The sequence below is a fragment of the Suncus etruscus genome, chromosome 1 (genome assembly GCF_024139225.1).
Source record: "Suncus etruscus isolate mSunEtr1 chromosome 1, mSunEtr1.pri.cur, whole genome shotgun sequence".
Taxonomy (NCBI): Eukaryota; Metazoa; Chordata; class Mammalia; order Eulipotyphla; family Soricidae; genus Suncus; species Suncus etruscus.
In genome coordinates, this window is record NC_064848.1 from 24,680,633 (window position 1) to 24,692,940 (window position 12,308).

At 43.3% G+C, this 12,308-nt stretch overlaps 1 protein-coding gene across 1 annotated transcript in view; it reads left to right on the top strand.

Annotated features, from left to right (window-relative positions):
* GOLM1 (golgi membrane protein 1) overlaps positions 1-12,308 on the top strand; it is a 61,463-nt gene that overhangs the window by 21,578 nt on the left and 27,577 nt on the right. The window contains exons 2-3 of the mRNA XM_049784388.1: positions 1,334-1,482; positions 4,650-4,829. Of these exons, the coding sequence (XP_049640345.1) occupies positions 1,354-1,482; positions 4,650-4,829 (309 nt within the window). The 5' untranslated portion in view covers positions 1,334-1,353. The remainder of the gene's footprint in view (positions 1-1,333; positions 1,483-4,649; positions 4,830-12,308) is intronic.

Here is a 12,308-nt window from a genome sequence, read left to right on the forward strand (position 1 = left end):
GCTGAAAGGGGATACAATGATATGCATGATACCCCTTTATTAACAATAGTGCAAACCACAGTGTCAAAAAGGGAGAGAGAGAGCTAGAGTGAGAGAAAGAGAGAAGTAAAACACCTGCTCTAGAAGCAAGCAGGGTGGGGGCTGGGAGGGAAACTGGGGACATTGTTGGCACTAGTGAAGTGTGGTTTATATTCTATGACTGAAAATCAGTCGAACAATTTTGTATCTAAGGTGCTTAAATAACATAATTATAATTTAAAAAAATGGACAAAAGTAAAAGAGAAAGCTGCAGAACTGAGTCAAAGATAAAGTTGATATTAGCTATAAAACTTTATCTTGCATGGCTATACCAATTAAAGTCAGAAATTAGGCTGTTTATGGGCCGGAGAGATAGCACAGTGTAGGGCGTTTGCCTGCATACAGAGGATCCAAGACGGATGATGATTCAAATCCCAGCATCCCATATGCCTCCCCCCACAACCCTCCGAGCCTGCCAGGAGCGATTTCTTAGCGCAGAGCCAGGAGTAACCCTGAGTGCCGCTGGGTGTGACCAAAAAATAAAACAAAACAAAAAAATCCAAAAACAACAAAAAATAGAAATTAGGCTGTTTTTCTGTCCTGGGGATCAATACCCACAAGAGGGATTGCTGGGTCATATGGCAGCTCAATTTTGACTTACTGAGTACCCTCCATACTGTTTTCCATAGGGAGTTGGTCCGGGCAGCATTTCTACCAGTAGTGGACGAGAGTTCCTTTCTCAACACAGCCCTGCTAACAGAGATTGTTCTCATTTATATGTCTTCCATTCTCACTAGTGTGGGATGATATCTCGTCTCGATTTGGATTTCTCTGATGATGGGTGATGATGAGTAGTTTTTCATGTGTCTGGAGCTATCTGTTAGTCTTCCTCAGGGAGGTGTCTGTATTTTTCCTCTCCCCATTTTTTGATGTTTTTTTTTTTATGTTTTGTGGAGTTGACCTCTGTGAGTATTTTGTATATAAAACCTTTATCTGATATTTTACAAATAGAGGTATAATTTCATCAATACTGGGGCCTCTTTACAAAGTTAACTTTAAATGATAGAGTTTTGAGTTTATATGTGTTAAAAATAAACATAAAGCTTAAATGTGTTCTTTCACTGCTATCTAAAATTTTAGTAAGAACTGAAAACTTGTATGTTTAAATGTAGACATTTATTTTATGCATGAAATTATTAGAATATTTGGCCCCCAAATAAAAACTGGTACTAAAACAAATAAATAAAGATGTTAAGTAGCTACAAAAAATTGGTATAGCCAAAGGGAGATTTTTACTCTCTTTTCTCTCTGACAGGTTCTTGGCCGGCCTCTGAGATGATGGGACTTGGGAACGGACGCCGTAGCATGAAGTCACCTCCCCTTGTGCTGGCTGCCTTGGTGGCCTGTATCATCGTCTTGGGCTTCAACTACTGGATTGCAAGCTCTCGGAGCATGGATCTTCAGGTCTTTCATCGTCTGTGTATCTTAAAGTAGTTAAAGTACTGTTAGGAGTAGGGGTTTGTATTCATTTTCCCTTTAGCTCCATTCTCAGTGATGTGTGTGTGCTCCAGTGCCTTTTGCCCACTCCCCATCAAACACATATGCACACACACAATACATACTATATTTGCCGGTGTATAAGATGACCCTTCAACCCATGAAAAATTTCCTAAATGTCGGGAGTCATATTATGTGCTGGTATATGGCATGCTGAAACTTGTTCCAGCTTCAGGGACGAGTGATCCGCACCCTTCTTACTTTTAACAAGTAATTTACTTTTAAGACTTTTAGGAAGTTTTTCATGGGCTGAAGGGTCATCTTATACGCCGGCAAATACGGTACATGCACACACAAGCATGTGCGCATGCACACATACTTTATGCACACATGCAAACATACCAGCTCTGCTCTCAGGCTAGTGAGGGCTCCTTGTGACTGCTAGGGTGACTGTAAGCATCCCTTCCCTTCTCACTTTCCCTGTGAATGCAATTTTCAGTAGTGACATCTTGACTGCTTTTGGGAAGACAGTTTGTTTAAGGACACCACTACAGTCCATTCTATTCCCTGTTCACACTGGATATCTAAAATGGAGGTGGAGGGGCTGGAGAGATAGCATAGCGGGTAGGACGTTTGCCTTGGATGAGATCGACCTGGGTTCGATCCCCAGCATCCATATGTTTCCCCAAGTCTGCCAGGAATAATTTCTGAGAGCAGAGTCAGCAGTAACCCCTGAGTGTTGCCAGGTGTGCCAAACCTAAAGGAGATGGAAATAAGTTTGGATAAGTTTGGATTTTTAGAGGTACAAATTTTTGTGATTATTTAATAACATAATAGTCGTAACTTTCCCATTTGTTGTTGCCCTTCATGACTGAGGTAACAATACTAACAGTGACAGAGATTTTCTCTCTAAGCAAACTGATGTACCTCTTAGCTTTTCCTTAGGTCCTTCATCTTATTGGTACCTTATTTTGTGCTTGGCCTGCATAAGGTTTTACAGAGTATCCTAAATCATCCTATATCCTCTTGCTTCTTGCTGCTCAGCGCTCATCCTTGATATCCTGGCCTGTCATTATAAGAATTATTTTTTTTTGTTGTTGTTTTTGTTTTTTTTTTTGGTCACACCCAGCAGTGCTCGGGGGTTACTCCTGACAATATGCTCAGAAATCACTCCTGGCAGTCTCGGGGGACCATATGGGATGTCTGTATTCGAACCATTGTCCTTCTGCATGGAAGGCAAATGCCCTACCTCCATGCTATTCTACTAGGCCAGTAGCAAGAGTGCCCCTACCACTCATATCTTTTCTTGATTATTAATCTTTTTGTTTGTTTGTTTGTTTGTTTTTGGCTTGATTCCTGGCTCTGTGCTAAGAAATCGCTCCTGGCAGGCACGGGGGACCATATGGGATGCCGGGATTCGAACTAATGCCAGTCCTGGATCAGCTAGTTGCAAGGCAAATGTCCTACCGCTGTGTTATCTCTCCAGCCCCTTGGTTACTAATCTTACATTGTCTTTGCTATACTTTGAGCCAAACAGTCTCTCCATGCTTCAGTAGTAGTGACACTGTTGCAATAGTCCTGAATAAAGTTTTTGCAGCCATTTTACTCATATTTGAAGGACTATTTTAACATATACCAAAGTAATTTTTTTTTCTTTTACAAAAAATCTTTGCTACTAAGTTGGAACTTCATTTTCCTCAACTTATAGATGGGCAAAGTGAGTTACAGCGAGGCTAACTATAGTATAGGGGTTCTGGAATTTTACCCTTTCTTGTTTTCTTTGCTTTCTATTGGCTATTATAGAACAATATTATTACAACTATAAAGATAGCAAGTAGAGGGGCCGGAGAGATAGCATGGAGGTAAAGCGTTTGCCTTTCATGCAGGAGGTCATCGGTTCGAATCCTGGCGTCCCATATGGTCCCCCGTGCCTGCCAGGAGCAATTTCTGAGCCTGGAGCCAGGAATAACCCCTGAGCACTGCCTGGTGTGACCCAAAAACCAAAAAAAAAAAAAAAAAAGATAGCAAGTAGAATAATTTATTCACATTTGATTCATACAGCACATTGTTTTCCTTTGACTTTCCTATTTTTTTATAAGTTACATTGTTATAATCAAAGAGGAGATAATTTTGTATCAAAGTAGAAATACATTTGTTTTATTTTTACTTGACATTATGTTTTATTTTATGATTTTTTTTCACCTTTACCTGGAAAAGAGATTACCTTCTAGATCCTATATTGGATGTCCAGACTTGTAAACCTCTGACATAGATGTTGAATTCCTTTCAACTTCCTTAACCAATCCTTTTTCTTCTTTTTTTCTGATCTGAGAGCTCAGAGCTTATTCCTTGCTTGCTCTACACTCAAGTAGTACTTGGAGCACCAAATGAAGTGTGAGGATTGAACCCTGTTTGACCATTTGCAAGGCAGGAGTGCTACCTGCTGTTCTGTCTCTGTGACCCTCAGCTTTCTTTAGATCTGGGATATGTAACACCAGAGTGTGTGAGTCCCTTAGAATCTCGCCATGCACCCACCTGAGTACTTTCTTATTGTCATGCTTGATAGGTTATGGTGCAGTTCCTGTGTCTGAACTTCGTCTAGAGTCATTGATCTCTGTACATGTATGGGCTTCCTGTCCAGAGTGAGGGAACTAAATCTGTCTTTTCAAATTCTGCCTCATAAATTAATTTCAAATGTCAGTGAGAAATTTAAAAACTATGTATCTAAGCACCAGCTCACACCATTTTACTTCCTTCACATAAACCTCAGTGAATCCCTGGCGAGGGGGTCCTGATATTTCCATTATGCATAATTTATATATGCATATATTTATTTTATATATATGTTTTCATATATTTTCATATATTTATTATGTATTATAATTTATAATTTATATTTCCATTATGCTTGAGGGGAGACTCAGAAGCTCAAACCAATGACTTCTTTAGCCTTTCTCTGGGAAAACAAAACAACCTATGGTACATAGTTTCTACACAATTGTCTTAAAAGATTGTGAATAAATGATCTGTACAGCTTCATAGAGTGGTGTGCCCCAGTGTTAACTTTGCTGAAGGAGGTTGGGATCTGTTTTCCCAGATGGTTGTGGTTTAGTCTGACACTGTTTTTTTTGCAGACTCGAATTATGGAGCTAGAAGGCAGAGTCCGCAGGGCTGCTGCAGAGAGAGGAGCTGTGGAGCTGAAGAAAAATGAATTCCAGGGAGAGCTGGAGAAGCAACGGGAGCAACTCGACAAAATCCAGTCCAGTCACAATTTTCAGATGGAGAGTGTCAACAAGTTATACCAGGATGAAAAGGCAAGGCCTACTTTGCTTTCCACTGAATTTTGCTCTGCATAACAATTTGTATATTGTCACATTCTCCCTGGTGGAGGTGGCCTTTTGATCAAATCTTTGGGTATTCAGATCTTCTCATGAGTCCCTTGGTGGGCTGTCAAATCTACAATGGTGATAAAAGGGAGCACTGGCTCTTAGCATTAACTTCTTTCTTTCTACAGACATGTGCCTACTCTGTGTTAGACCTGTGCTTGATGCTTATATATAACATATATAGAATATATATAGGATAACATTTATGCCCTCAATCACGAGAGAATATGGAAAGAAAGCAGGGAGCCCAAGAATACTATTTTTGGGATGCATGGTTTCCCAGAGATGCTCAGGGTTCTGAATACTTGCAGTGCAAGCCTAAAGGTTCATGTATAGGAGTATGGCTCAGACCTGATGGATTGGAGATACCAAAGTCACATGGCTTGTTGGGTGGGGGCACATGTGGTGCTGGAGATGGAATTCAGTGCTGCCCACTAGGGCAAGTATGAACTTTGCCACTTTAAACTATCTCTTTCACCCCCAGTGTATTTTTTTAAGTTTGAAAAAAATAGAACCCTCTACAAAATAAAAAAAGTCACTTCTTACTAATGAATATATTTAAACTTTACATATGTTTATAAGTTTTTCCTATGCTTGCAGGACTGTACTTCCCTGCTTATTAAAATGTATGTAGATGTAAATGATAGCAATTCCCCTTTATTCATGCTTCCTAGCATAATTGAAACCATGATCTGAAAATATTACATATAATAGGGTATTTTGAGAGAGGCCATATCCACTCTAACTTTCAGCACCATTCATTGAATAATTAGACTCTTTTTTTTTTTTTTTTTTTTTGGGCCACACCCGGCGGTGCTCAGGGGTTACTCCTGGCTGTCTGCTCAGAAATAGCTCCTGGCAGGCACGGGGGACCATATGGGATACCGGAATTCGAACCAACCACCTTAGGTCCGGATCGGCTGCTTGCAAGGCAAACGCCGCTGTGCTATCACTCTGGGCCCAATTAGACTCTTTTTATCATAGATATATCTGTATAGAGAAAAATCAGAGTTCAATTCCATCTTTTTTTTCAAGCACCTTTAGGGAAAAGCCAGAATGGTCATCCCTACCTTTATCAGTGCACAAGCCCACTATCATTCACTACCAAGAAGGATTTTGTTTTACTAATGCAGATACTTCTCTGTGAAATGCCTCCTTTGTTTGGAGATGTGGAGATGGCTAGATCCTACGACCCATAATCTCAAGGCAGGTTTGGTCTTAGTATGACCTAGCACTCCCCCTCCCTTCCCTCCCCCTCCCCTCCCCTCCCCCTCCCTTCCCTCCCCCTCCCCCTCCCCCTCCCTTCCCTCCCCTCCCCTCCCCCTCCCTTCCCTCCCCCTCCCCTCCCCCTCCCCTCCCCTCCCCCTCCCCTCCCCTCCCTCCCTCCCCTCCCCTCCCCTCCCCCTCCCTTCCCTCCCCCTCCCCTCCCCTCCCCCTCCCTTCCCTCCCCCTCCCCTCCCCTCCCCTCCCCCTCCCCTCCCCTTCCCTCCCCCCCCCTCCCCCTCCCTTCCCTCCCCCTCCCCTCCCCCTCCCCTCCCCTCCCCCTCCCTCCCCCTCCCTTCCCTCCCCCTCCCCTCCCCTCCCCTCCCCTCCCCCTCCCCCCCTTTCCTTTCCTTTCCTTTTCTTTTCTTTTTTTTTTGGTTTTTGGGCCACACCCAGTGACACTCAGGGATTACTCCTGGCTATGTGCTCAGAAATCGCTCCCGGCTTGGAATACCATATGGGATGCCAAGTATCGAACCGAGGTCTGTCTTGGGTCAGCTGCGCGCAAGACAAATGCCCTACCGCTGTGCTATCGCTTTAGCCCCAATCTGTTTCTTTTTTTTGGGGGGGGGGGGCACACCCAGCAGTAACTCCTGGCTATGTGCTCAGAAATTGCTCCTGGCTTGGGGGACCATATGGATGCCAAGGATCGAACCCAGGTCCGTCCTGAGTCAGCCATGTGCAAGGCAAACGCCCTACTGCTGTGCGATCACTCCGGCCCACCAATCTGTTTATTTTTTGTTTCTGTTTTTATTTTTGTTTTTTTTTTTTGGGGGGGGGTCATACCCAGCAGCACTCAGGGATTACTCCTGGCTCCACACTCAGAAATCACTCCTAGCATGCTTGGGGGACCATATGGGATGCCGGAATTCGAACCAATGACCTTCTGCATGCAAGAGATACCTCCATGCTATCTCTCCGGTCCCTTATCTGTTTATTTATTTTCTTTTTTTTTTTTTTTGGTGTTTGGGTCACATCCCGCGGTGCTCAGGGGTTACTCCTGACTGTCTGCTCAGAAATAGCTCCTGGCAGGCACGGGGGACCATAGGGGACACCGGGATTCGAACCAACCACCTTTGGTCCTGAATCGGCTGCTTGCAAGGCAAACGCCGCCGTGCTATCTCTCCGGGTACATCTGTTTATTTCTTTTTTCTTTTCTTTTCTTTTTTTTTTTTTTTTTTTTTTGGTTTTTGGGGCCACACCCATTTGTTGCTCAGGGGTTACTCCTGGCTAAGCACTCAGAAATTGTCCTTGGCTTGTGGGGATCATATGGGACGCTGGGGGATCGAACCTTGGTCCTTCCTTGGCTTGTGTTTGCAAGGCAGACACCTTACCTCTAGCGCCACCTCACCAGCCCCTCCATCTGTTTATTTCTTTTGTTTGTTTGTTTGTTTGTTTTTGTTTTTGGTTTTTGGGCTGCACCCGGAGGTGCTCAGGGGTTACTCCTGGCTGTCTGCTCAGAAATAGCTCCTGGCAGGCACGGGGGACCATGTGGGACACTGGGATTCGAACCACCTTAGGTCCTGGATCGGCTGCTTGCAAGGCAAACACTGCTGTGCTGTCTCTCTGGGCCCATCTGTTTCTTTCTTTCTTTTTTTTTTTTTTTTTTGGTTTTTGGGCCACACCCGGCAGTGCTCAGGGGTTACTCCTGGCTGTCTGCTCAGAAATATCTCCTGACAGGCACGGGGGACCATATGGGACACCGGGATTCGAACCAACCACCTTAGGTCCTGGAACGGCTGCTTGCAAGGCAAAGGCCGCTGTGCTATCTCTCCGGGCCCATCTGTTTATTTCTTTTTTTTTTTTTTTTTTTTTTTTTTGGTTTTTGGGCCACACCCTGTGACGCTCAGGGGTTACTCCTGGCTATGTGCTCAGAAGTTGCTCCTGGCTTGGGGGACCATATGGGACACCGGGGGATCGAATCGCGGTCCATCCAAGGCTAGCACAGGCAAGGCAGGCACCTTACCTTACCTTTAGCGCCACCGCCCGGCCCCAGCCATCTGTTTATTTCTTAAGAAGCATGTAGCTCCCATTTTTTTTTGAAGGTAGAAAAGTTTATTGGAAAGTAGTGGAGAAAGAAAAGGAATTCCCCATGTGAGGGAGGAACTTAGCATAAGACTAAGTTCACTTATTATTTTCTTAACTTGAATTTTATTTGATACAAATATGGCTGGCTGTCTCTGCGTATTAGTCTGCCATTAGCCTATATGATTATTTTCCAGCCTTTCTCTCTGAACCCGTGCTTCTCAGGAGATTTTTAAGTGTGTCTTTTATAAACAGAAAGCTAGATTTTTTACCTGATCCATCTGCCCACTCTGTGCTAATTTATGAAGTTGGAGGATACCAGTCCATTTCCATATAGAAAAGTTATTGAGGGTCCGGAAAGATAGCACAGCATCTTCCAAGAGCTGATTTCACTTAAAAAAAATGACTTCAGCTATTAATAGCATTTTGTCTGAGACTTCTTATTCCTCATTCAATTCTGAATTATAAGTTTATTGGATAGAGGATTTTTCTGTGTCCAGTGGATAACGATTATATCACAAAAATATAAATTGATAGTTCTTTTCATTTAACACCTTGCATACATTATTTAATTTTTTTTCACTTGTCGAGTTTTATTACAGAAAATTTGCCCTCCTCCCCCTTAAATAAGAGGTTTTGTTTCTCTTTTTCTGTTTCAAGCAGTTTGTCTCTGTTTTTGGTTCCTGCCATTTTGTTTAGTGTGTGAAGCCCTGACTTAAAAGATTTGTCATGTGGGTCATGATTTAAGGAGTTTGAACTAGGAATAACCTAAAAGTTGAATTGTAGGGGTTGGAGAGATAGCATAGCAGTAGGGCATTTGCCTTGCAAGTGGCTGACGCAGAACCAACAGTGGTTTGAATCCCAGCATCCTCTATGATCCCCTGAGCCTACCAGGGGGTGATTTCTGAGCACAGAGCCAGGAGTAATCCCTGAGTGTTGCCAGGTGTGACACAAAAACCAAAAAAAAAAAAAAAAAAAGGTGAATTGTAGGATTATGGGTTACATACACCTCAAGCTGTTGCCACATTGCTCATCAGGTGTTTCTAATGTTATCGTTAATTTTTCACTTTCCTGGACATTTGGCTTTATCTTTATAAAAAATTATAAAAAAATATAAAAAATAAAAAAAATAAAAAAAATATAGCTTATTTTTGTTGTTGTGTTGGGCACATATGTACTTTAGTTGCTGTGCTTGCATACATGCTTATGGGGGGCTATACTCTTAGTTGGGTGCTCACACACTTGCCAGGACCCACACATGGCTGTAGTGCTTGAACACACCTGGCTGCAATATGCAGAGACCACACACTCCATTATGGTTGTGGGGTGGGTCCCAGGTAGACGTGCCACGACTACTGTACTTGTACATATGGGTTGCTCCAGAGATGAAACTCGTAGCCTTGCTCATGTAAAGCAGGTGCTCATCCCTGGCCCCACCTCTCTATTCTTATCTGGTTTCTTCTGAGCTTTATGCCTCATCATCTTACATACCTCATAGGTGTGAAAATGCACTCAAGTAGTTCTTGTTTTGGGTAAATGAAAGGATGGTCCTCTCAATTATTAGACCCAAGAAAAGAAAGAGAGATAAACAGAATGAGGAAGAGAGGAGAAAAGAGAGAGGGATGAAAGGAGTGTAGGGTAGGAGATCAGAAGAGGAGAGAAAAAAGGGTCAGAGAGGAGTAGAGGGAAAGGGAAGGTGAGGAGAGGGGAAGAGAGAAGGGAGGGAAGTGGGGAGAGAGGAGACTAGTATTTTGTATGCATAGGCTAGGTGGCCTAAAATATGAGAATGTGTTCTTTCATAAATCTGAAGGCTCAAAGTCCAAAGACCAGATGCTGTGGAGTGCAGCAAATTACTCCTGCCTCTAGAAAAGTACCCTCTTGTTTCCACTGACATCTCCAGTAGCTCATGATCTTTGCCATTACTTGGCTTGTAGATGCATCACCAAGCCCAGCCTTGTGCTCAGAAGACCTTTCCTTTCTGTGTGTTCATACTTTCCTCACTTCTTTGCAGTTATGTTGAGTTAAGGCCAACCCTTATGTTTTTATTTTAACTAATTGTGGTCACACAGATGATGTTTCTCACTCATCTCACTAGTGAGATGTCATATTCTTTTCAGACGCTGTGTCTGTGAGTATAGATATCAGGTTCTTTTTTGTTTTTTGGGCCACACCCGTTTGATGCTCAGGGGTTACTCCTGGCTACGCGCTCAGAAATTGCCCCTGGCTTGGGGGGACCATATGGGACGCCGGGGGATTGAACCGTGGTCCTTTCCTTGGCTAGCAAGGCTTGCAAGGCAGGCACCTTACCTCTAGCGCCACCTCGCAGGCCCCAGATATCAGGTTCTTAAGGGGCTGAAGGATACGCAGATTCTCAGGTCTCATTATTGCACAAATATGGAGTTTAAATCAATACCCTAACACAAACATATACACATTTCTGTGTATATGTTTCTGATAAGTGATGTGGAGATGCCAGTCCCTGTCACAATACGTTCATAACTCAGCTGTGAACATAGGTGCACAGGGGCCATAGGCTTGGTGTTGGGGTAGCTAATGCTGCTCATTTTGTTGCTGGTGTGGATGGTGTTTCTGGAAATACCTGAGGTCAAACAGTTAGTTGGCATTTCATTGCTGCTAGAATACTCTCTGCCCTTTCTTCTAAACCTTGGGGACAGTTGTACCTTGGAGTACTGGAAATGTTGCACTTATATTGTGCTATCAGTAAAAAATGTGAGAGATTCCAAAGGCTTTGCATGAAAACAAAAAGTAAATTCATCCATTCATATTTTATATTGATTGCATCTTGAAATGATCATTTGTCTACAGGTAGAGAAGAGAGTGATGCAGCCGGCCTCATTCACTAAAGTATCCCCAGTAGGCATCATGTCAAGTAGGGCAGTGTATGTGAACCTTAATGACTGGACTGGGATGTGATCCAGTGGTTGAATGCTGCCTCAGACATATTTCTAATATTCTATTCCCCCCTTTCAGGTTTTTGTTTGCTTATAGCACTGGGTGCTTTTCCTTACATCTCAGGGTCTAGTTGGACAAGTGGTGAGGAGAAGCTTCCTGTCCACAACAGGCCTGCTGGGTTCAGGATTTGACATTGGCCTGTTTGCTATGGAGAAGATCACAGCTCCTGAACTGTGTAGAGACTAGTTTGAGGACAGAGCATTCTCATGGAGTATCTAAAGAAGTTTCTCTGTTAATGGTGCTCTTTTCTTTCTTTCTTTCTTTCTTTCTTTCTTTCTTTCTTTCTTTCTTTCTTTCTTTCTTTCTTTCCTTTCCTTTCCTTTCCTTTCCTTTCCTTTCCTTTCCTTTCCTTTCCTTTCCTTTCCTTTCCTTTCCTTTCCTTTCCTTTCCTTTCCTTTCCTTTCCTTTCCTTTCCTTTCCTTTTCTTTCTTTCTTTCCTTTTTTTTTTTTTGTTTTTGGGTCATACCCGGCAGCGCTCAGGGGCTACTCCTGGCTCTACACTCAGAAATCACTCCTGGCAGGCTCAGGGGACTATATGGGATGCCGGGATTTGAACCACCGTCCTTCTGTATGCAAGGCAAATGCCTTACCTCAATGCTATCTCTCCGGCCCCTAATGATGCTCCTTATCCTGACAGTTTTTCATAATTATCATTGCCTGAGCTACTTCCCCCTCCTCAGCTACTGGCTTTGCCATCCCAGGTGGACAACCATATGAGAACTTTGCATTTTGTTCATAGACTTCAGGAACACAGGAAAGAAAAACAGAAGCTTACAAGGAATGAAGAGGCTGGCTTCTCTATTGTTATTGTTCTCTTTTCTCTTAGCTTGGAATATATATAGTGTGACTTTGCCTGGAGATGATTGTCATAGGACTCTCAAAGAGCCTGGTTGCTTATCCATCCCTGGCTGCTGACTCTTTCCTTTGGTTACAGGCTGGAAAGCAGATCTTCAAGTTTGTTCCGTTTCTGGCCATGTATGTCACATAGAGCATCTGGGTCTCTCCCACAGCTGGCCAGAAGGAGTTCATCCTTTCCCTCCACTTGGATATGGTATGGGCTCTTCTAAACAAAATGTAATTGTTGGGCCCGGAGAGATAGCACAGCGGCATTTGCCTTGCAAGCAGCCGATCCAGGACCAAAGGTGG